Here is a 26251-nt window from a genome sequence, read left to right on the forward strand (position 1 = left end):
ATCCACCGAGTACAAAAGCTAATCACCTAGCAACTCGTACTGACGCATCCATCCACAAACCAACACCAGAGCCTCTGATCACACAATGATGCGGTCAAGTGGCTTCTTTAAACACCTGAAGTTAAGCATCCTTGAGAGGAAGTAGCTCGCAACAGTGTCAATAGGGTAACTCAAAACACAGCGAGGGTGGTTTTAGAAGAACGTTTTGTAACCAAGCGTTAGGTGGAGATCCTTGTTTAATGCTATATGCAATTTTCACCTTCCCCCGTGCTTCCCAAAGGAGTTTCCACCTATAAGGAGAATAAAGCGCTGTTCTTTAGAAGAACGAGAGCACATCAGAATTTTGTCAGCTTCTTTGAATCCAAAATAACACATCATTCTTCCCCCATACTTCAGCATGCCACGTAACACTTATCCCCATGATATTAAGCAACAAATCACAAGGCTTCAGAATTCATAACAACTGAATTCAAGTCAATGAAAAGATACAACTTCTCATTTAAACAACATCACAAATTCAATAGAACTATTTATACTGACGTATTACTAAATAATATTGAGGAGTATCTCTTTTTTACATTTCGACTCTGGAAAAAAAATCAGAACTACAGGAAAACAAGTGTCGATTATAATGATTCCTACCTATGGATCTATAATTACTTATAAAAGCATGGAACACAACACAAAAAGCCACCTATGATGGAAAAGCAAGGAATTTTAACACATGAATTAACATTTCTGTTTCAACAGCTGTATGTACATATATATATATAAAATGAAAATAAATCGGAGCACATGCGTAAGATAGCACTGCTCAATTATACAGTGAGACGCACAAGTGCATAGTAAAGCTACCAATATGCTGATCCACATGTATGAGAATATGCTTTTAAAGGGTCTGCAACCTTTGTTGGAAAAAAGTGTCAAGGCTCATCAGCAAGAGCTCCCTCTGTCCTATGTGAAAAGGTCACACTGTCAAATTTCATCAGTAAGTACACAGTGTCTCTTTGAAAAATGTCCAACAGAATTTGTCAGAATCGCTACCAAAAGATTCCTCTGTGCGAAATAGATGTTCCCGTGCTGAAGTTTACTGTATTCACATACCCACAGAAAAAGCCCACTTACCTTTCAAGTACACTACCTGAAAGCCCATGCTGAAATCCTAGTTGCATAAGTAAAATGCATCTATTTTTATCCAATTAACAGAGCAGAAGTACTGTTCTTAGACAAGGGAAACAAGCACACCAGCCCTCTGATTCAGGGCTCTTTTTTCTCTCTTCACGTACTAATTGAGCTGTGCTGCTGAACTGTGTTTCACACAAAGACCCATCCCAGAGCACTTGGCTTTTTGTCACTGCCGCACACCTCCTGTGCCACAAGAGTTGTAGAGGAATGTCTGCAAGGTGTCTCAGGAGGGCCTCTACTCTTTGCACACACGACTTTACACGTGTCCAGCCTTACCTATGTCATTTCTGAGCTGTTTGTAGCCTGTTTTGAAGTCTTCCAGTGTTAGAGCTTTTATGACCTCCTCAGGCAACCTAGTTCTGTGCTTGATCATTGCTACTATTAGAATAGTTTTTCATCCTTCTTTTTCCTGCCATTTAAAGCTAATTACTTATTGCTCAGTTCTCCATGAACCTGAGCAACGGGCTATTCATTTCCTTTTCTGAAGCAGAAATATATAGCTTCTTTCAAGCCCTATTTTTTTAATCTTTTCCCCTATAATGTGGTTGCTAGACCTCCAGTCTTTTTGCTGTACTAAATTCTCTCCCATTAGTCATACATTTTAAAATCCAGATATCCAAAACTGAACACAGTGTTCCAGCTGAAGTCTCACTAATGCCAACATGAGTTGAAAGATTATTTCATATATCTTGTTGCTGGCTACACTTGTGTTCCTGTATCATTGTAAGGCGATTTTGCTTCACAATATGAATATCTTACACTCAACCTGTAAACTACTGTAATCCTGACATCTTTTTCAAGCCCAACCCCTTAGCCAATCACTCCAGATTGTGTGTAACACAATATCCTTGAATGCACGTATGTCCTTGCACTTGGCCACTACTGAATTTTATTCAGAGTTTCTCTGACTATCTTGGGAATTTGTCACGCTCACGTTGTCCTCTGTCCACGCAGGCTGTCCTGGTCTCACATCATCTGCTAATGTAACAAAAGCATATCTTCTGCTCTATTATCCAGATCATTAATATAAGTACTGAGCAGACACAACAGACCCTATTAGAAGTTCTTTGAATGAACCTCAGATTCTGATGTTGCATTACTAGTGAGTAAACCTTGAGTGTAATAACAAAGTAGCCTGAGATTCACACTACTGCAGTTTCATCAGGACTGTGTTGCCTTTCTTTTCTTATAACAACGTCATGCAAAACAGCAAAGCAAAACTTCTCCTGTACTACAAAGGTCTCTTAGACTAGCAAAGATAAAATGTGTTCTTCTATGTATTCCCAAATTGTTTCTCTTTTCCATATTTTTCCTATTTTTTTCCTGTTTTTTTCCACTTAAATTAGTTCACAAAATGCTCGAATGAGGAAAAGAAAAAGAAACAAATACTCTCAAATACACCACCAATAGTATAATTAATTTTACACTGATACAACCTGCCTTGCAAAATGTCTGCAGTTAAATAGCACTGAATGAGGTACCTACGTGAGCAACATACACTGCAGATATGCAGTCCTAATCTAGATAACTCCATAATGAAACATACTGTACCATACATAAACACATGCAAGATTTTCTAAGGGGGGATTGGCAACACTTTTTTTTCCCCTTTAAACAAGGCGAGGGAAGACTACATTTGCCTTTGCACTGAATACACCAAGTTAAAAGTCAAAAATACCTTTCCTGACTCCATTTTGCCAATAGAAGACTTGAAAAGGTATAAATATTTATTTATAATTCCTTTGAATATCATCATAAAGTTTATCAAAACAGACTGATTAAATGGTACCATATAAAACTAACCTTGAACATCAAACACTGGGAGACAAGCAAAATAATCTCTCCACAAAAGCTTTTTTGGTTTCGTATGAATGATCTATAGATTACTTCCATTTGAAGCTGTTTTCACAGCTTTAAAACACAGGCAAATGGATTGCTGCCAATCCATTTCTAAATCAACTAAGATCATAAATGTAGTCACAAGCAGCCATTTTCTACATCACAAATTTTATCAAGTGTCTACCATACTTAAGCAGCTTAACAAATTTTGCCATAAAGATTTACTGGCTCAGACATTAAAATCATTCCCATACACTTCACCTGTCGGCCCCTCACACAACGTATTTTTTCTGCCATTCCCATACAAACAACGAAAGAAAGAAAACAAACAGAAAGAACAAAAATAAACCTTGTGAGCTTTCTAATTTAATTTCTAGAGCATGGAACTTGCCAGAGTAGCCAGTTTATTTAAGCAGGGTGTTACAAATGCTAGCTAAAGGTTTGATCTTCCAAATGCCTCTTTTCTGAATCTGTAAGTAAAACTCCACTGACAAAACACAAACAATTTAAAATTTTGCTTTGTTTTGTGTTTTTGTTTGTTTGTTGTTGGTTTGGGGTTTGTTTGGGTTGGTTGGATGTTTTATTTTAGCTTAGCCAGCTAAGCTGCAGCTCCATTTTAAAGCAAGTCAGCAAAAGTTCAAGCTCTGCAAGAATAATAATCTTGCTAGAATGAGTTTGAGATATAAAAACAAATATGCCTGTGTCTGTACATCTAGGACATTTTTTTCACGGCAGAGTAACCTCAGCTGGAGTCCAAACTTTAGGTCAAATGCAGAGTATCCAGAGTTACTCTGAAATATGGAGAATTAGGGCCTTTTGCTGAAAGCCAGATGTCCCTTCTGCACTTCAGTTTCCCAGATTCAGTGAAAAGCCCCACAGGTCACTTCAAGCTTTGCACCTTTGAAATATACGTGCAGATGCATCTTAAGCCTCGGCAGTCTGTCCTGGTGGTCCCATGCTCGTAATTCATAGAACCACAGAATGGTTTGTGTTGGAAGGGGCCTTAAGGGTTATCTAAATCCAACCCCCCTACCATAGGCAGGGATGCCACCCACTAGACCAGGTTGGCCCCAAATTCTTCCTGGCTGTTATATTCTCCTTTCCTTCTAAGTGCCAGTAGCTGCTCATTTACCTACTCCTGATCCTCTGTCATTTAGTCCTTCCCAAACCAATTTTCTACGCTGTTCAACTCACTGAGAGTTCAGGAAAATGCTCTTTAGAAGTTTTTACCTGATGTGCTCCTAGCTGATCAGAGGATCCCGGATTGCTCTTCAGGACATTTACCAGGAGAATGACAGTAATGGGAAACACCTGACAAATTACCACATGTATGAAAGCCTTCTGAAGAAGTAGGCATAAGCGTTCATCAGGCTGACTGGTTAGTGGAAAAGGGAGGTTTCAAAGACCTCGCGAGACTCTACCACAGGACAAGGGTATGCGCATACACCATCAGTTCCTAACTCAAGCTGACAAGTCTGACTGACTTGCTGTTACCACTGGCAACTGCAATGCAGGAATGAAGGGCCAAGATGGGAACTTTTTAATCTACCTCTGTCAGGGAAGGTCCTTAAAGCAACACTTTACAGCCTCCAGCAATCCCAACCAGATTCTGCTGTGCAACTGGTTGCTCTGTCAAAGGAACCACACTTTCAATAACTGAACTGCAGACTCCCTTAATTTTCAAGAGATAAAGAAAAGTTGAAGGGAAGATAAGGGAGCAGAAGTACCATGGAAACTTGCAATGCCTTCTTGCTTGAGGTGAGTGCTCGAGGAGCTTTGAACATTCATGATTAAATATACATTTGCAATTCCACTCATTAGTACCTTGTTCCTTTTTTAACTTTACTTAGCAGTCTATTTTTATTGGTACCGTGTATAATTATGATTACAGAGAAGTCCTTCTATCATTTTTAGAAGAAAATCAAGAATAACGGTATCTTTAGTTTTGGTAAAGAGTTTTGCTCTGTCATGGGTAATTTAGTTTTTCAGCCTTCCAACTGAACAGGATAGGGAGTGGGGGAAGTATTTAAAAAAATCTTAGCTTGATGCAGTTAGTGGAGTAAATGTGTTCGTACGTTACTGGTACATATATATATATGCATTCTTGTACTCTGAGAAGGAAGAAAAAGAAAAAGAAAGGAGGGGGAAAGGGGTCTTTTAGGGTTTGTTTTTATTGGTAGCAGATAGCTGCCAGATAGGTATAAAAGCAGGCATCGTCTGTTTCCTGTAATATCCTCATCCAGATCTTCAGGAGATTAATGCATTGAATATGCAATTCTACCAAAATTGAGACTAAGCAATAAAAAAATTATATATATTGGGGGGGAGGGGGGGACTGCTTTCAAATCTATTATTTTTCTACACGCTTTTAAGTGTATGGTTCACTCCAAATAAAGCTCAATTTAACCCTCTAAGGCTAACATAAGTGTGGGTGGAGACTCTAATCTAACTTCAACAGAATGACTAATTTCTAATTGCAGGCTCTTTGTTAATGGTATTGACGCATAAACCATAAAAAGCACAGCTTGTCTCTCAGATGCCAGGTGCATATTTCAGGGTCAGTAGCTAGAAAACATCTTCTTAATTGAAAACTGAACATATTGGATCTAGAGGTGATGGAAAAAACACTCTCTCTATAGACTTGATCCTATTGACCTTGGTGGGATCTGGACTGTGATTAAAATTATTTGGAGACATTCACTTTTCTACGTGAATCATTGCATTTATAAAAATAGATATATAAGTAACAATTCATAAACTGAAAGCACTGGTAAACCTCTTTAGTTTAAATAATCTTTCTGATACCTTTTCTAAACAAAAGAAAGACTTTGCCACTTAATTGCCCATTAAATCACTTTGTAAATAACTGGTGTTTTGGAGAATTTTGAGTAAAACCGATGCAAATAATTTTAAAGCCTCTCCATTAGCCAGGACAGTCTTTTCTTCATTTTCTTCAGTACTGTTATCCCTCTGGGAACACGGACTTTAACAAGAAGAAACCCCTAAAAGAATCTAGTACTTGATATTAATTTTTTGTTATGTCAAATACATCTGTATGCATAACTTGTTTTCAAAACAATCTGAATGTAACAATTACAAAATAATACCTGGGTGTATCAACAATGAAAATCCAAAACAAACAAACTCTAAACCACTCACCCCACAAATCTGATTTTTTCCATGTCTAAACAAATCAGATTTAGAAACTTTCAAAGCATCTACAAAGTTTGCTATCAACAATGAAAAAAAAAGTCACTTTTAAGTAATTAAAGCATGATGTTTCTATAGTATTCAGTAAACTCTGGCTATTTTCCCAACATTTATTTTTACACAGCCACATAAGCATTAGTTTTAGAAAATAATCTAGACCTCAACTGGACTGATAGTGGTGCCTCTGTGATTACACTTTCGGAGATTCAAGAGGATAACTATGTGGATATTTGTGGTTACAAATGCAGTCCATTTCAATCCACTGATGCCCCTTGCTACAAGATAAAAATAAACAAAGAGAGAAATTTGACATCAGAAATGATGCATTACGTGTGCTGTACTTGGTAGTTTGCTGCTTTGTAAGAATACAGTTTGTCCAAACACTTTTTTGAAGTTAAAAGCTAAGACATTAAAATTATCAGTAACTGGGCATTCTAAACACATGAATGCTGACAGGCAACATCTAGAAGCCAGCGACATAAATAATGGCACTCATACCCCAGTGGACACACTCACTTCACTCGGTGCATAACTGTTTCTGAGGTTACTGTCCTACCCAAAAGCACAAAGCAAGCAATGCACAGCTACTGTGAAAAAAATAACTAAGTTTTGTTTAGACCCAACTATGCTTTAACATAGTATAAATTAACATTCCTTTCATCAAAGTAGAAGAATTTTTAAATTCTATAAATGTTTTTCATAGTGCAGTGAATACCGAAAGTGTTTGTCTGTTTCTGCTTGTAAACTGGTTGAAAACTAAAAGCAAAATCAGTGTAATTTATATACTTCAGCTGCCAGACAAACTTTTCTATAAAATTGTCAGATTATTATTTTTTTTTAAGCTCCCTAACTTCTCTCTGGTGGGCAGAAAGAATTAAACTTGTGCAGCAGGTTAATCTTGATGTTACATGGAGCTTTCTTTGTCAGCCTTATGCAAATTTAGATAAATAATGAACTACTGACAGTTTACATTCTCCATGCCTCCGTTCTCTGCCAGCTTTAGGGAATCTACCAGCATCACATCTGTACACATCCGACCTGTATACATAGATGTTTGCCATATAGTCCTTCTGCTGGAGGAATAGGGAAACATTTCTCCATGTCTGCTTCCCCATGAGAACATCCTTAGCCTACAAAAATCTGCCTCTAGGTTAAGAAAGAACAGCTCAGTCTTGTGCCAACTGAAGCAGGATTACAAGTTCAACACAGAAAAATAAAATCCTAGAATATCTGTTATTACTTCCGATGACTGTTGTCAGTTTTACTGCCTGTAATATTGAGGAAAGATATATAACTCAATCCTAAATCACACTAGGTGGCTTAAACAACATTTCCAAGGTTCAAACACAAGCTTCCAGCAATGAAATGGAATTACCCGAATGCATCTGCAAGACCAGACTATTATGTAGCTTCCTCTAGTGGCCAGCCCCTAAACCTTGTTTCTGCTGCCATTTACTGTAGTTGTTTAAACACAAACGTGTTCAAACACTGTAAACTTGGGAAGGCATTAGCGTTCCAATACAAAAGCCGAGGAAATTAAGGTAAAACATATAACAAACCATTTGCTATTTATATTAAAAGGACAAGTGGTAAAGTCAGCAAAAAATAGAGTTATTATTTAGTTCTCTAGTTTGCTCCCTGGTGAATTCTAGTGTATTTAGTTACACAGTCAAGCATGACTTTCTCATCCCAAGACTGAGGAAGCAAGACATATGTTCAGCTTTCATTGTCTTCAGATATTTACTACAGATCATCCAAATTTCATTTTGACCTAGGAATTATTGTGCACGTACATGTGCTGGCATGCGTTTTTATGAGGCTTGTTGCTGTAGCACGTAAACCTAACACACACCACTAGGCTGGCTTCTGCAATACTTTTTTTGAGAGAAAGAGCAATTAAGAAGGCACAATAAAGCATTCACCAAATTGGAAGGCCACTGAAATCATAAGACAATTTGATACACCCCTAAAACACCACAAAAAAAATCAAGGCTGCTCTGTGATATGGAATGGGAAGTTCCAAGTGTGAAATTTTATACTAAATATCAGAAAAAAAATATTTAGAGGTTAAAGCCATTTAAGGAAGGAAAGAGAAAACCCAAACGTATAAAATGACAACAGCCCATTACAAAACATATTACATTGAACTCTTAAAAAAAAAAAAGTGCATTATGTAACCTAACAGCCATTTCTGATTTCTGACTTAAAATGAAAATAAATTAATTTAGATTTAGGAATCCACTCATTTATCCCGCTGAAAATAATCACAAGGTTAAGTTACTGAAATTGTATACCTAGTGGAAAAATACACATCACTGGTGCAATTTGAAAATGTTTTACAAATCTCTGAACAAATAACTTTGATTATAAGGTTGTTTGGGGAAACAACAGTGGTATCTTTTATGTCTAGATGAATACCTTCAATTGCCTGAAATTCTTTACATTTTCTTACACTAAAAAGTATATCTTCCTGCATCTTTTTTTTTTTTGCCTTTGCACTTACTCTCACTCTAGAACTAGAGAAGTCTCACCCCCACCCATTATTACATTATTTAAATCCTGTGAAATTCCATTCAGCTTTGACAAAGACATTAATTCCCCCAAACCAACACTTAGTCATTTATACACTGCTAGCAAATTTAGACAGTGCAACAATGACTGATAAAACATATAACAAAGCATCACCTTTTTAATTGAAGGTCAGGGACAAATTATTTTCAGAACACTACTGTACATTCCCCTGGGTAGCCCTACCTGGTTCACATCATGAGCTCCCTTAAATGCTCATCCCTCCATTGCAGAAGCTCATGTGGACCTTACACACACTTCAAAGAAGAGAAGGAAGTGCCTGGAGTGATTAACGATTACATTTCTTCCTCTCTTTTCAGGTATTAGTCTTCATGTTGCCAGCTAATGCAGTTGTGTCCTGCCATTCAAGCTGTGATTTGTTCCGTTGTGCCTAGTATTTAGGAATGTGCTCATGGCAACTGCTTCTAAAGAGAGGCTCTTCAACACCTTCAGTGCAACACTTACTGTAAGGATATCTCAGCACTTTCAATACCTGGCACTACGAATCCTCTGATATTGGTATCTGTCTAAACTTACTCATTTCCACAGCTGGAACGTGTCTGTTATTTCTCCTCAGGAGAGCACACAGCAAAGGATTTACAGTACTGTAACCTCAGGTCTCAAGTTTGCTTATTCCCTTTCATACCATTACATCCTTGGGGAAAGATAATGCAGCTGGTGAAAAATGTCACAGCCCCTCTGAAGAAAGACTATCTGTCCAATTCAAGGGTGTGCTGCCAATTCTGTTTATGTTCCTGGCTTTCTCTCAGCACGTTTCTAAAGCTAGACTTTAAGAATACAGAGGAGGAAGAATAAGGAAAGCAAAAGATTCAGTCATGTATCTTCCCCAAAAAATGCCTGGGCTGGTTTCTCATCACTCTGTAATGGCATTTTGGCGTTAGAGCAATTGAATATGCAGTGGTGTTTGGGTAGCAACCTAACAGCCTAATAAATAAAACATGAAAGTAGAGAAAAATCAATAAAATTTCATGCATGCTTTTCATTTTTCATGTTAAGGATCAGAATATTAAGTACATTTCACTGCTCAGTTCTGTATTAAGTATTACAGTCACCCATTATTCCTTGTATTCTATTTGAATTAGAAACTTCAACCAAACCCCACAATTTCAGAGTACAAACGTTAAGTCAATAGTGTAAAGACATACTTAAGAATAAATACAAATTAAGTGTCTCTAATGAAATGCTTGTTTTAAATGGAAAAGACAAAGGAAATAGAGTGGTATCTTATTGTGCCAGCATAGGGCTGAAGGTAAGCAGGAGCCAGTGAATACTTGTCCTTCACACATTAAGATTCAGTTACAGAATTATTATGGTTCCAGAAAGAACGGTCCTAGCATTAATTATAAGTATCAGAATTATTTCGATTTTAGGATTGTTTGTTAACAGCTCAGTTATTGGCAGAGTAAATACCAATTTAAAAAAAAAAAAACAAAAAACACCCTAAATAGTATGACAGAACACAAAAAGAAATGGTCAGTGTACCTGTATTGTATTGCTTACAGATTAAAAAAAAAAAAAAAAAAAAAAAAGCAGCTATTCATTGGCTTATCTCTGCACACCAGCTTTTAAGCTAAAAAAGTGCAGACATCTTCCACACAAAAGTTCACTTTAAACAATATTGACTTACGCATTTCTTCAACAACGTCTGGATCACATTCTCTGTATTTGTCTATTTCTGCCTTTAGCTGCTCTTTTTTCTGCCGAAGGGCAGCAAGTTCCTCTGTCAGCGTTGCACGTTCTGCCTGAGGATTCAAAACATGTTGGGAGATATAAAAAAGAATAAAATTATTGCAGTGAACATTTTTCAAAAATAAAAAGATATAAATTTAAAAGCTGTTTCACTACTGCTTTCCATCAAAGAACCAACTGAGCATTTTATGCACACACAACTCTTAGTGACAGTCAATTTTCTTTCTTCCAGTTTGTATTCAGCATCAATAAGGTTAAAAAGGATATGCAAAAGAACAAATTCCTACAGTCTTTGAACTCAGAATGTTTTAACAAACTCAGGTTAAAGAACATTAAAGATCACTGCTCTCGTCAATAGAGACAGCACTTCCATGTATCTGGATATACAATATCCAGATATCGATATTGTGGATATGGATATATAATATCCAGTATGAATGTTGTGGTAATGTATTTTTCTTCTTGTTTATTCCACACTGTTCAACAATAGTAGTCTCAAAAATAAGTTCAAATATTTATGACATGATAGTCTTTCCTGGGAGAGTATACTCTATCTACCTCAAATATTCTACTGATTAATAATCTCTGCAGACACCTGACTCAGCATGAACACTCCCATAGCCAACTCAGCACATATTTTGAATTCAGGCTGTACTTACAGTCAACCTCTGAACTTGGCTGAAGACTGGGATATTCAAAGAACTCATGCCAGGGCACCAGGCAGCCTCAGACAGACAAGTAACAGAAGTTTGTCACTGGATAAAAACCTGACTGTTTAAAATCTCCACAGCAGCCTGACAATCTGAAGCATTTTTGAACTTCCACATTTGCAAAGATTCTGCCTGGATTCAGCCCATTCTGAAAATGCAGAATGGAAATCCAAAGCTTACAGACATGGGGATATGGAGGCCAGCTGCTCTGACATACATTGTGATCTAGATTTCTCAGGACTTTTTCCGGATGTTTAATCTGGAACCAAGGTGTTGGAAGCATCAGTCAAAACAGGATTTCCAGGACCAATCACTTCCTTTGACAAGGTCAGGCCGCATGGTGGAGAAGCCCAAGCCTCTAAGTCCATGTGGAAATCTGACAAGCACAGCTGTATGAGAAACCTGCCTGTGTTTCACTGATTATCTGCAAAACATTCTGGATTCTAAGATATGGCTCTTTCCTAAAAAATTCCATCCCATATGAAAACTTCTGTTCATCCCTGTTTATGTATTTATATATCGGCAGTTTAAAAGAGTTGGCACTGAGCATCTCAAAACAAATCAGCAGCTTAGAATACCATATGAAATTTTTCTAACATACTACTTCATATGTATGTTAAATGCGAAGCCTAAATATTATTTTACGGTGTATTTTAAGCTTCAGCATGCAAAGAGCACCAAGCTTAACTGACTTCTCAGAATAATAATTTAGAAATCTAGATCATAAATATTTTTTTTTAAAAAAAAGATCCCCAACACCTAAGTTCACGGCTACTAGATTCGGCAGTTCAGCAGCCATTGGCAACTCTGGCACATAACTGTGGATAGTTCAAGTTTAACAGTATCTTTAAATCTGGAAAAAAAAAAAAAAGAAAAAAAAGCTGGAAAACTACCAGACTTCAAGCAGTCACATTTTCTCAGCCTTGGAGGACCAGTTGTCAATATTTTCCTCAGTAGTACATGACCAACTAAGGAAGAATTTAGTATTTAGGAACATCCGATTTTTTTCCTCCCTTCTTCAACTTCAGTACTTCAAAATCTTAATGGATTTCCAACAACTCATACTATTTGCAAACTGGGAATACTTGTATCCCTGTTCCCTAAAAGGATCGCCTCCACCCCCAAACCAACTTACAGTATCTTCACGTCCAATTTTTGATTTCTCAATGCTTTTCTGCAGAGCCTCCTTTTTCTGATTGCTTTCAGCAAGCTGATAAAGGAAACAAAGAACAAAATGAACCTATTTCAGTGACATATATTAAGCATATTTATAAAAGTGTGTATACAGAGAAAATATTTAAACAAATAGAACATAACACTTCAAGTACATAAATTTATATATATGTATTTATAATACATGTAATAAAATAAAGTCAAAATAAATACAAAACCACACAAATATAAGTCTGAGGCTCCGACCCACAGAAAACAATTACAGGAAGCAAGCTTTTTACTCCCACACTACATAATCTTGTTCCGTGCTGCATGTTCAGCATGGGACCAAAATCCTGTTTCATACTGTAGCCTGGGATCTCTATGCAAAGGCCTCCATGACACAGAGGCTTTGGACTAGATGATTTCTTTTCATCCATTTCCAGCCCTTTAATCTCTCCCATAGCCACTCCCTTATTCCCTAGACAGGGTGACAATAGCTGCAGCAAATCCACCTGCTCAGCTGCTGATACCAGCCTTCCCCAACTTTGCTATGCCATTGGCACTGCCCCAATCCTTTTTGCATACTGGTGAATAGAAGTCTCCATAGCTCTAAGGCATGTAAAACCATGGCCCATTTTTGTATGGCTAGATTTGTGAGTTGCCCTCCTTCCCAAGTGAGGCAGAGGCACCTTTCAGAGGAGGCCGCATCTCACAGGCTGGTACAGCACTCCCGCACGGTCCTGTCACTCCAGGACACATCACTTAGTGAGAGATCTCTCTCAATTAACCTGCCACCCATCTGAACCACGTCCAACCAGTTTAGTTGGAAGTTTTCCAGGGACACTTTGGAAGCTGAGCCGGATGCGTGACTCACCCGCTGCTCCTCGGGGACTGAGTACTCAGCATTAGCCAGAGCTTCTTGAAATATCACACAAGATGAAGGAGAATGCAAAAAGAAGTTCTAGCAAATATATAGTTTGGAAACCAATTCCTTATTTTGAACCCTCCCCACACACACGAAAGGAAAACATCAGATTCTTTGTAAGAACTAACTCTTCAGCTTAACTTTGAGATGTTCTGAGTGTCAGTCAGGCAGAAAGCTGGTATACCAGATTAATTGCAAGGAAGATGGAGGTGGCTCTGAGATCCCATGTTTCATTCTTAAAAGAAAAAATAAAAATAAAACTCATTCCAATGGCAATGCCTTCCTCCAAAACTCTTATGAGGCCTCCACTTATTCTATGTTCCCTTTCTCACTGAGGATCACACTCAGCGGAAGGGCATTCCCAGACATTTCCTGCAGTCCCTTGCCTGAAGATTTATTCATATTTATATTCTCATGCAACTGGAATACCAAACCATGTGAGTCTTTACATGAAAAGGTATTTCTGCAGCATGGTTCTCTCTGGGTGGACTACATATAATCACCTTGCTTGCAAGAATTCCACCTGTTCGTACAACGCAAGCAGAGCTAGTTTGGAGCTACAGCCACTGCTCAATTTCTATTTAAACTCATGTTCAGTACACATTTTCAGAAATACGTATTATAGCATGAAAAATATGAGGCAGAGCTTACTGTCAAGTCTTAGGTATCAGACATAAAGGTAAAAAGAAACCCCATACTGGCAGTCTCTATGAATTAGGTCCCAGTCCAAGTGCAGTTCGCTTGGTTTGGGGAGGGTTCTGTGTGTGTGTTTCTTTTGTACCTCAATTTTTCAAAACCGCTTCCTCTTTCTGGATAAGTATCTGTTCATGCGTGTGAGAACATGAATGGCACTGCATTATGATTTGGGAAAAAATATATCCAGCTGTTTATTCACTGCATTCACTGAACGTAACCACCTAGGCGGTGTGGGTTTCAGTATGTGGCTTGAAGTACACCAACATCTTAGTTTTGGTGGGGAGTTAAATAGTACTCTTTCTGGGGTTTCCACAAAATTCATATAAAATTAAACGTTAGTCCCCATATTAAGTCTTACTAGGCAGAAGTACACAGTTCAGCACAGGTCAAGCAATTAGGTGTAGTTTGCATTTTATGAAGCTCAAGGAAGAAAAATAGCAAAACACACATCATTCAGCATCTCTGAACAAAGAATTTGTCTGGAACAAAACTCACAGAGGAAGCAGAAATGCCGAACGCCTTATCTAGGTCTATTTAGTGCACATGCAAAGAAAAAGACAATGCTCTCAGGAACATGAAAGCCATAAAGTTAATTTCTCTGATTTCATATTTGTAAGGTTTTTTAGAAATATATCTGCATTCTCTAAGATGGAAGCACAGGAAAACTTTTTCAGAGAGATGCAATAAAGTAATAAAAGCTGATTGCCAGCTTGAAAGCATGTTCCTTGGTATGGCGTCTCATTATTTTCTTTGTCCTCCATATTCCAGAACATTTAATTACGAAAGAGACAGTAATGATAAGCACTGAGATGTATAGAAATTTCTTTGCCAGGACTAGATTCTGACCTACATAATGTGCAAGGTTACCATGCTGCAAGACTAGAAGATCTTCCTCTGCCTAAAAGCAATGATAACTTTTATTCAATTTTATTGAAGATTTTTGCTTTCTTCTCTCGTGGATTTTAATATCTTATGGGATCTTTTTCTCTCTTTTTTTTTTTTTTCTTTTTTTTATATGTTGTCTTCACAATCAAGAATTCTAGAATTTCTCCTTTTTATAAAATAAAATGAAACCAGGGACAGGTCTTTATGGATTATTTAGAAGTCATAGTGGATGTTCCTATGACAATAAAAGATATGGGAAGGAACTGCGGAATAAGAAGAGAGATTGAAAAAAAACAAACATAGGATGAGAATGCAAAGGACGAAGAACAGATGGCCAGGGTCTGTGTGAGGAATCTGTGAGGATGGGAGAAACAGGAAGGCTTGGATAAAAAGGCAAGAACACGGCTGAAAATAACTGCACATGAAAGAAAGAGAGATAGTTAACAAGGATAAAGGAGTCAGATGGAGGAAGGATGAAGACAGATGATACAATACTTAAGTGACAGGTAAGGGCAAATGGTATATGACAGGTTACAGGGCATTAAGCAGGGAAAAAAGCAGAATCTGCAAATGTTGTGTATGTATGTTAGCAGAGGATCACATCTGGCCAAATAAAGCAACTCACCTTCCCACTCACCAGCTGTAGAAAGGTCTGATTATAAAGGAGCACGGTAGCAGCTGGAAGATTTCAATCCTTGGAGTAGTCATGAGACGCTTTTCAAGTGAACTGACAAATAATTTCTCAAGGAACATTAACCACCCTGAGAGAAGTCTTACTCCTGCCAATAGCTGTGGGATTGATCTGGAGGAAAAGCTACTTATTACCTCCCCTCTACATGTGTCAGGTCTGACACAAGAACAACCTTCTGCCACAAGTGTAACTCATCAGATGTGGAAAATAAGTGCAGAAAGATTTTCTGCTACACTGTAAAGTGTCATGTCTCCAGCCTGTCTGTTCAAAAAGACCTCCTCAGAACCAGGACACGATTAAGCAAGATACAAGAAAGCAGGAAAAACTCATCTCACAGAAAACCATTTAAACAAGTGTGGGGGGGAGACCACTAAATAATTAAAGTAAAAACTCAAGGGGAAAAAAATTCCACAAGAGTATTTTCACGGTTTGCAAAACACAGTGAGAACCTGCAAGAAGGCAGATAAATGAGGTAATTAACATCTATAATAGAGGAGAGTTGGGAAGTCATTCCTTTAATTTTACAGACCTCCGTGGTCAATTGACTGACCACTGGCCTAGCCCTGACACTAATTCAATCCCAAATCCCCCAAAAGGATGCTCGTTCTTGCTCTGCAAGGGACTCATAGCATTTAGCTATACATTTGTGCAGCAGTTTGCACGTGTAAAGTGCTACATGCTGATGCTAACCATCACTCCCATCACAGGCCTGGGGGTCTGGTTTGTGTCAAGGGATACAGATTAGATGTGCACAGGCGATTTATAATACATTATGCATGCACCACTGCTAGGGTTGCACTGTGGCAAGTCAGTGATGTACATTTGGAAGAGGAACGTTTAACCCTGACACACAACACCAGCAGGTTTCAATCCTTTCTCCTCAAAATTTGCCTGATAGGGCTCTAGCTCTACACTATTGGTATTTTATTCTCCAGCAAATATTTTTGTTGGTTGTATTCCTTCTGGTTTCTCATTTCTCAACCACTGCAACCACCAGTGTCCCACCAAGCATGTAGCTTGTCTTCGTAGTGCTTTAAAGCATCTACAAACCTGATGTCAGCCATGCAAACGCAGGCCCTCGTATGTACACTGGATGTGGATCAAACCGAGGTCTCGCACGCTAACCGCTGAGAGTGTTCACAGATGTTATCCCACTGTCATTATGGTCTTAAAGAGAAATATCAGCCACTTAGTTTTCTCATGGCCAAAATACACAACCCAAAATGGTATTTAAAAAATTACTGCTGTTGTGTGCACCACTCAACTATGGCACTATAGAAGTATTCAAGACTTCCATTTTATAATTGTTCATAACTTTGCTAAATTATTTACTTGAATTTTGAAGTTGTATATGCTTTGTTTCAGGACAGAGACAAGCGCCGTTTGCTTTTAGCTTACAGAAAAGTGGTCTGAGAGTTTTGGGGTGACATTTGCAGCAGAGCAGTGTATTTCTGTCCTATGTTAAATCTAATTCACCACTGAAAAAAGTGGAATTGACAGAAGGCATGGAGAGAAAGTACTTCAAAGCATTCCTCTAGATTTTAAAGATAGATTAAAAAAAAAAAAAAAGACTGATAGCATAGAGAGAGTAAAAACGCAAAGATTAAAAGCCAAAGAACAATCTGAAAATATTGAAAACAGACGCCTTGTGTTACAAGAAAGGCACAGCGCTCCATTAAAAGCAACAACTCAGCAATTGCTGTTGACTAAAACAATAAAACTTAAAAAACAGAAAGGCACATCAACGTGCAGAATTGTTTTCTGAAGTACTGCACAAAATAAACATACAACTACTTTTTACATCAGTTCTTGCCAGGGCCTCCAAACACACAGAAATAAATATCAGGCTCATCGATCATGCTACTAGCACGCTCACAGTAGAGGAGAGAGAGTATCCACCACGACCTGCAGCACTGTCAGTCCTGCCCTGCTCCAAGGCCACAGGCACACCACTGTTGAAATGCCATTTTGCACATACCCCATGCAGTCAACTGGAATGAAGATGGGGCAGGCCCCAGGTCTGCTGGGACTAGAGTCAGGGATGTTATGCGCTTTCAGTGAAGCACAGACAGAAAGCATACACTTGCAACATAATTACAACTAAATTATTTTTCCTTTTTTTATTATTATTTTTTTTAATATGATTATGAAAGGAAGAGAAAAGGAACATGTAAGGTCTTACCCCAGGTCATTACAAGTCACTTAAACAATATGAAGTAGGGAACTATGTTTTCTGGGACTCGGAGCACATGAGAAGCACCTGGGAGACCGCAATAGTTAAAGAAATACAGGCAAGAGCAAGCACAGAGATGAAAGCAACACAGAATAAGAATACTTAATCCAGAAATCAAAGAATAGACAGTAAGATTTTTACAGGAACACCATAAAAGAGATTAGCAGAAGATTTTAGAAAAAAAGAGGTGAATCACAGCCCACCATATTTCTGTAGTTAAATATTTTTTTTCTTAAACACTGAATTATAGGTATACTGGAGAAATGTTTAATAGAAGACCTCTCTTCTCTTTACGAATGCTACAAATTTCACCATAAAAGATTACATCAATTTTAATGCAACTTCTGAAAGAATCAGTTCAAAAACTTCCTGAAGATTGGGAAAAAATACAACTTTCTGGAGAAAAAGGAGGCTTAAAACCCCAGAAGATATATTGCTATTCAAAAAGAAAGGCTGGTGCACTGATTCTTTTAAGTGAGTAAAACTTTGTCTAAAATGTTATGCTTTTACTTCTGCAAGTTGTATCTTTTAAAATAATTAACATATAGGTAATCACCGAGTATTTTTCTAAACTTTGGATTATAAATTATGTCAGTGATCTAAGTATAAGAAACTCAAGCTAAGTGAAGTTTTTTGGGGGAACCTAACTGAACTAATATCTGACTCCATATAACTGTCTGATGAAGCACTATTAAGATCCTAAAAATAAATAAATAAAAACTCTAGAGTTAGGTCTCAGCGCTCATAAGCAGTATTTATATGTTTTGCACTAGTATTGATGTGGGTAATACTGATGTACTCATCCCTCCCACAAACATAATCCATTTTGTGTTCCAAGATTAAATTTAGGCCTATAATCCTGATTTATTTGGCATGCTAATAAAAACTTGTATATCCCATGGTAAATAAAGTATGTCTGTGTTCTCAGAAGGTACCGTGGAGTATGAGTCCAGCCTGCAATTGCTTTTGGTTAAAGAAAATTGAATGGGTCCCATACATGGAAGAAATTAATGATGAATTCTGCCTCCATTGGAACATTCACCCATCCACATACAAATCTTACATTGCTAATTGCAGTCCTTTTAAAGATCATTCATATACAGTACACCACTGTACATTTAAAAGTTTTTTTTTTTTTTAATTCAGTTATTTTATATCCATTTAGATGGAAAATCCATTTAGATTTGCCCTAAATGTTAAGTGACAGTTTACTCATAGAAGATGTCTTGCCACGAGTTTATGGTTTTTGCATTATTCATTTGCAACACCATTTGGTAAGTACTGGTTATGCAACTAAAACAAAAAAACTCCAGGCCAACCCCTTTAATACACAAAAGTGAAAGACACAGTTGTGCTGAATGAAACAACTGAATTTTGCTGGCTGCTTTCAGAGCTGGCGTAATTGGAATGAGCTGAGGGGCAGATGGCTGTCCTCTCAGATACAGATACCAAGTATGCCAAATCAACCTGGAAAAAAAGGAAAAAAAAAAAAAGAACAAGGAGAAATGCCTCAGTCTTCAACCCTGCCTCACAAAAGCAAGCGATCTAATAAGACATGCTGAAAGAACCAAAAGGCACCCAACGCGACTGACAGAAACAGAGAAAACATTAATAATCTGGACATGAAGGATGCTTGTAACTGTGCCTTGGTGTATTTACTAAACCAAAAAGTCCAAAGCGATTGTTAGCAGGTCTGTTCAAAGGAGATGAGACACTGAAAAATATTTTTCGTTAGAAAGACAGGGTAAGAAAAGAAAAAAGTTCTATTTTATCCCCAAAGGGCTTTTAAAAATTGCTATCCTAACCAGCTGACAATGCCTTCAGGGACTAAGCACAGAGTCCTGAGTCAAAACACAATATTCATCTGATACTCCCTCAGCTCAAGTCCTGCGTAAAGATTACAAAATAAACCTCAAAACTTTTAAAAAGCTGAAATTCTACTTCAAGATATTAACAGTAAAATAAAAAGCCTCTGTGATCAAATATCAGAGTTTTGACAGCACTCTTGCATATTCACTTTTTATTCCATTTTAATAAGCAATGTTCAAACAGATAACCAAGTCATCTCAAATCCCAGACATAATGAATGGTCTTTGATGGAAATAAAATGTGTTCAACAACAATTAGCTGCATGACTATGTCAGGAAAGACTTTTCCCCTAAAGTCTCTCTGCTTCAAACTGACTTCACACGTTTGGTTTTACACTGTACTGAATAATTTTTTTTCTATTTCATTCCCTCCAGAAGAGAAAAATGCTATGAAGTGAAACTTCAAATATAAGTGCATGATAGGATTTTTATTTCTGCATGCGTGCTCATTTTCTGAATTAAATAAAACACTATATTAATCAAATTACAAGATTTGAAGGTGGAAGTCTAAGTTCAAATTAAATAAGATTACAACTCACCACCTCCATCAAACCCAGCTTTGAAAGGCAGTACTGCATCTGCTTTATCCCCAAGTTGGATGCTCCTGGCCTTATAGCAGAGGCAAACTGACACACTTGCCACACAGTACGCAACATCTAAGCCTTTAAACTTTCTCAGGATGCTGGGTTTCAGCTAATATGCTGAGCTGTCACTCACGATATGCAAGGCACAGGGGTGCATCTGTGCCAGATTTGACAAGGCTTTTGGAAAGAGTGTTCTGTGTTTATTCCCAATTTCTTTGCATTTCAGATGAACAGTTTCACTGCGACGTCGGGATCAGGAATATATTTGAGCCAGCAGCTAGTGTGCAAGCCTCTTCAAATAGGAAAGGTAAACCATGTGAAGACATAACCGGAAAAAAATCCAGTTTCATAGAACACAGTCAAAAAATACTAGTATTTTTTACTCCGTTATAGCAGAATGAATATATAACATACACTAGCAGGACACAGTAACAATACATCCCTTTTAAGAATAGGATTCCTCCTTTAAGCCTACTTTATAGTCTTTATGGGTACCACAGAGCCAGCTCAGGAAAAAAAAAAAAAAAAAAAAGCTCTTAAATCATGCCAATTTTAGCTTATGCTCACCAAGGAGGCAGGAAAAGAAAACCTACACTGCACAGTTGCCATCAATCTAGTTACATATTAACGGCTAGTAAAAGAAAAAGCATGAAATTCTGCTAATGAACACCAAATTATGAGGTTGCTTAATTCTAACAGAAGCCTCCAGAGCACCGTATTTTTAGAAGTCTGCCATGACAGCAGTAACTAAGCATACCCTCCAGGGCTTTGTAGCATGCCATTAAGCATAATCCAGAAGGCTCTAATGAGTTACAGCATTAGAAGAGTATTCTCTGCTAGACATTTTAAGACTTAGTAAATTCAGAATCATTTCAAGGCATCATCATTTCTTAAAATCAGGATGCAAATAGCTAAGAAAAAACCTGAACTGCTACAAAGAAAAATCTATTAGCATCTTCCAGGAGACTGATTCATGGAAGAAGCTTTACAGGATCAGCAGATGAATGAGCATAATGCAATCAACATATTATCTGTTTAGATGACGCAGATTCTCAGACACTTGCTTTTAGGATACTTCTTACTGCTACAACGCCCACTGGATGGTATGAAGAAGACAGACAGACACCATACCAGCTCCACAGCTGTACATTTCTTTATGTATCTAGTCCTTTATTTCAAAGGAAATGTATAGGTCTGTGAAAGCCTGAAGGCTGAAAATAGGGAAAAACCACTAATTGCCTCTGTTGGGAGAATCATCACTACCCAGAAAAAAATAGAAGGAAAAAAAAAAAGGCAAGCCAGAAGGGAATGGAATCACCCAGATGGCTGGGACTGATGATTGTCAAAATGGCCAGGCCAATACAAAAAGAAAAATAAAGAAATAAGTATGTAGAATCCTAAATTGGTTGCCCTCAAATACAAGGGGAAAAAGGAAAGCCCAGCATGGATATGGAAAGACTACCACAACTGCTTAATCAACACATTGGGATCCTGCATATATTTTATAATGGGCATTAAAGTGAGAACTCTTCAACAATTAGACTTTTATTTTTCCTGGAAAGGGACAAATTAGTATGCTTTCCGCAACTTAATAAAACAAAATTATAAGCACACATAAGAGAAAAATGTCTAAATGAATCATTCTAACATAACTCGCACACATTAGTTGCAAAACTACTGATGTAAATCTCTGGTTTTAAAGGACAGTTCTTCAGTACGCTACCCTAACATCCATAAAAATCATACAAAAAGTACAGACCTATGCTTTCCAGAAGGTATTTCACCAAACTTTAAGATAACAATAGAGTGTAAGACAATTTATTCATGCAAGTCCCTTACGTTCAATGAGAAAAGTATTTTTTAAAACCATACTGAATTATTCTGTTACTACAGCTATTCAAGTAACTATAACGTGAGAATCTGATAAACAAAATGAACAGCCCTACAAAGAGGATCGGGCCACGGATTCCAGAGGTGTTGCACATCTTGGGAGACCCTGCATTCAAAGCCATTGACAGAGACTGAGAACTGAACAAGAGATCCAAGGAGCTCTGTTGAAGGCTGGCATGGCATTTACTGAGGATACCATTGAGAAGTGATGCAAAAAGCTTTCTTTACAGCCCTAGCTCCAACAGGCTGAGCCAAAACACCAGCCATGGTACACAGGGCCTGGTTGTCAGCAACATGACCTGAGCACCATCAGGCCGTTGCTTTCCCCTCACGGGGCACCCACCATGTCTGCTGGGGCATTACCTCGGTTCAGTACTGAGGCCTTGAAGCCAGCACCTGTAGCTACATGAAGCCAGGGATCAGCCTCAGCGCTGCGTGGAGGCACTCTGACAACCCAGTCGATCGGTTGGTCAAGGAGGAGGCTGCTCAGACCGAAACAATGTGGACAGCAGAGGTTTCTTTTGCTTCAGCCAGTGGCCTCAGGCGGTCACTATCCAGCAAACCTTCCATGCAGTAACCCAGTCACAATATTTGAGGAGGAAAAACATATCTGGCTAAAAAGGATAGATATAAACCAAACTATCTGGTGGTTAAAACCCAAAATATTCTGTGTGCATTCTGAACAAATAAGGTTCTCTCCTTTTAGCTAAGTTGTCAAACATATTCCAGGAGGCCTCAAGCCAGATTACTCACCAATATGATTATTTTTTCCATTAACTATTTTCAAACAATGTGCATTCCTAAAAAAAGCGCTTCCTAATATAGCATTCCCCAAGTATTTTTTTAAATGCATTAAATCCTCCCTTTTCATATTTCAGTGTTCCTAAATACAAACAATTTAGTACATGTGAAGTCACTCTATTTCAACAAGTTCATTCCCGAAGAGCTTACTTCTTTTTTTTTTTTTTTTAAACTAACTGCCAAAAGTGGGTTAGGATACACTGACTTCTAAATTCTTCCCCAGGCTCAATAAATGAGTCATGGGAAGTGAAAATCCCTCCTCTTACCAACCCTAGGGCAGAGATTTAAGGAATGAAACATCAACTAATCTCTTCCATCTTAACTAACACTTGCCCAATACAATGTTTAGTGGGAGGAAAAAGAAAAATTGCCAGAAACTCTCCCCACGTCTCTGTTGATCATGTGTATCTTGAACTGAGGTCATGGACCAGCATAGAAAGTCCATCCAATATTCTCCTCTGAAAAGATTTTCATTAATCTTTGTTGCAGTAAGAGATGATACCATCCTAGTCTCTGCCTCAGAACAAACAGCGGCAATAACAGAGTGCTGTTAAATTTGCCCTCGCAAACCCTAAGAACACAGAAGAAGAACCCAAAAGAAAGCAACATTATGAGAAATAAATTGCAATGATTGACAATAAAACGGTGAAAGTAACTGTTTTGAACTGAAGAGAGAAATGAACCATCACAAAAGCAGACTGGGGAAAGGAAGTAAACTTCTTGTTTCCCCAAACTACTAAATTACGGTATTTCCAGTACTGTCAATAGTTAACACTAACAACAGCAAGATCTCTGTTGAAGAACTTGGTCCCTTAAGCTAAGCACTCTAAGTACTAAACCTGTCCTGGGCAGTTCAAGTAGAGAACCCCTAGGTCACTACGTCTACTGTAGACAATGTGCTGGAAAGGTGGGACGTTCCTTACAGCTTCTGAGGGTTGTGGTTCACAGCCTGGTCCACTCTCAAAGACCTCAGTGTTACCAGTTACATTAATTAATACTTAACTCAAGCCACTATAATGCAAATGCAAGCAAGAATTAATTCACCTTATCTAAAACAGACAATACCATTGCACAGGTTTTACAAAAGACATAGATAATGAAAGAAGAATAAATGAAAGAAAATCTAAGCTGAATCTCTTTATGCTAAGGTTACATCAGAAGGGTCTCTCTGCCTCACTCACAGATATGCTGTTTCCTTCCCAGTAAAACTGCTGTTAGGATTCTGCTGCATATGTGCCTTCTCAACTTCAGCAAGTAACGAATCCTTCGCAGTCATATCCATTCAGTAAGCAGCACGTCCAGCAGAACAACACACAAACCCAACATGCAGTATGTATGCAATATATTACCAACTCTCAACTGAAATGGAATGTGACTGTGGGTAACATGCCGGGGTTACTCATCTCCAATCTCCTCATTTTATGCATGCTATGAAATCAACAAAAGGCAGAAGAATCCTCAGATGATGATCTTCCTGCTTACACTGCACAGGTCACATTCCGTGTTAGCTTAATAAAACCCCTGAGCTTCCAGTATTGCTAAGCCAAGAATAAACAACTCATTTTGTCAAAACATAATTGAACATAAGTAATTCAAACTTCAGAAACTGACTGCCAGGAGAATATTGATAAAGAATAAAACTGCATCCTTTCACCTATTTTTACAGAAGGAAAAGAACCAACCCCCTGAGTAAAGCTTCCACAGTTCTCTCAACAGAGGTAGAGTTCCATTAAAAAGTTCTCCACTTACAAGCCTTGTTTAATCAATACTTCTCAATTCACACCCTTGCTCTGGTTTACCATCTCATAGCTGTACTGATGCCATAATAAACCAGACCTGCAGAACAATCTGATTTAACCAAAATGCACATCCCACTGTCTTTTTCAATGGTTCAATTCCCAACTGCATAAGCATAACTGTGAGGTGAAGAACAAGCATCTGGAAGAAGGCATAAACCTTTTAAGAGCAGCCGTGCAACTGCACAGCCAATCAATCCAAAATCCATAGCGACCTACCGAGCAACTCTTACTCTATGAGCAATTGGAGGAAAAAAAAAGTGCAGCAGAAGCTACACAAAGCAAAGGTACTTGTGGTTATTGCTTTTCAGAAAAACAGGAAGAAGCCCAAATAGTAACTCTGGGTTAGAGAGCAGCACTAAGATTGTAATCCTAATGAAATCAGCACAGGATTTGCCATCTATGTCCCGTTCAGGGGTTTGCAGCCCTCTCCAAACACATGCCCCAGAACAGCATGCTGAAAAACAAGGAAAAAAGAGCTAAGCCAACAGAAACAACTTGAATTCAATCATTGTTTTTAAATGCCCTCTCTCTGCACAAGGAGATCACACCAAAAACGTAACAAATCCTTCCTGGAAAGAAAAACAAAACAAAACATAACAAAACCAAGGATATACACAACAACCGTGAGGTGTAACTTTTAAACACCCAGGCAAACGTGGCATACCCTTTGTTAGGAGTAGTGAGTCAGACCTCTCTGCTACTGTCTCTCTGTTGGGGTGTGGCTCAACAATCACTATAAAAGTGAATCAAAAATTTTGTTTCAAGACTCCCCACAGTCGCATACTCTGTCAGATGCAGTAAGCTATGAGCTTTAGCTTTACTAAACCGTTATAAAATACCCATGTCTGCAGTCCAAAGGTGCTGTAGCAGGCCTGACTAGTCAAACACAGGCCCAGGCTCCACAAATTATCAGGATAATTTGCATTACGAAGAAGCTTGTTCTGTTCCTCCACATGATTTTCAAATGTCTCAGTTCAGCATGTGGGGTCACCCCTTTCCCTCAGCTATTTACTCATGCCCTCAGCAAATAAAGGTACTGCCTCTAGGTTTAAAGCCTTAACTGCGGATGAACTAGACTGCTGGATTCTTAAACTTCTGCTTTAAGTAAAGCACTCCAAACCCAGCTTGTAACTGCTGAAGAAAGAGACCAACTGAAGCAGTTAAAGAAGTGATCCGGACAAGAGGCAGAAAGAAAACACGTCTCACAGCACACCACAAGCTGTGCATGGGAATGATCAAAGACAGGCAACGTGCAGCAGAAACGGTACAACAGCTTACTCCTTCCCTCTGCTTTACATGTTCTGACAGGACGTTTTGTGATACTTGGTGACTGGATTTAGAAACCCTTCAGGAAACGTGCGTGTGTTCACATCGAGAATAATACAAACACTAACTACAGCCAAGTTAAGCCCACAGACAGGATCGTTTATCGTCTTGTAAAAATGTTCTGAGAGCTATTCATATGGAAGTGCCACCCTTCCACTGTGTCAACAGGGAAAGGT

General features: G+C 38.2%; 1 protein-coding gene across 2 annotated transcripts in view; it reads right to left on the reverse strand.

Annotated features, from left to right (window-relative positions):
- MND1 (meiotic nuclear divisions 1) overlaps positions 1–26251 on the reverse strand; it is a 39737-nt gene that overhangs the window by 7254 nt on the left and 6232 nt on the right. For both annotated transcript variants that reach the window (XM_035326327.1, XM_035326328.1), the window contains exons 5-6: positions 12358–12432; positions 10451–10565 (exon numbers count right to left, since the gene is read on the reverse strand). In XM_035326327.1, the coding sequence (XP_035182218.1) occupies positions 10451–10565; positions 12358–12432 (190 nt within the window). The remainder of the gene's footprint in view (positions 1–10450; positions 10566–12357; positions 12433–26251) is intronic.

The sequence above is a fragment of the Oxyura jamaicensis genome, chromosome 4, assembly GCF_011077185.1.
Source record: "Oxyura jamaicensis isolate SHBP4307 breed ruddy duck chromosome 4, BPBGC_Ojam_1.0, whole genome shotgun sequence".
NCBI lineage: Eukaryota > Metazoa > Chordata > Aves > Anseriformes > Anatidae > Oxyura > Oxyura jamaicensis.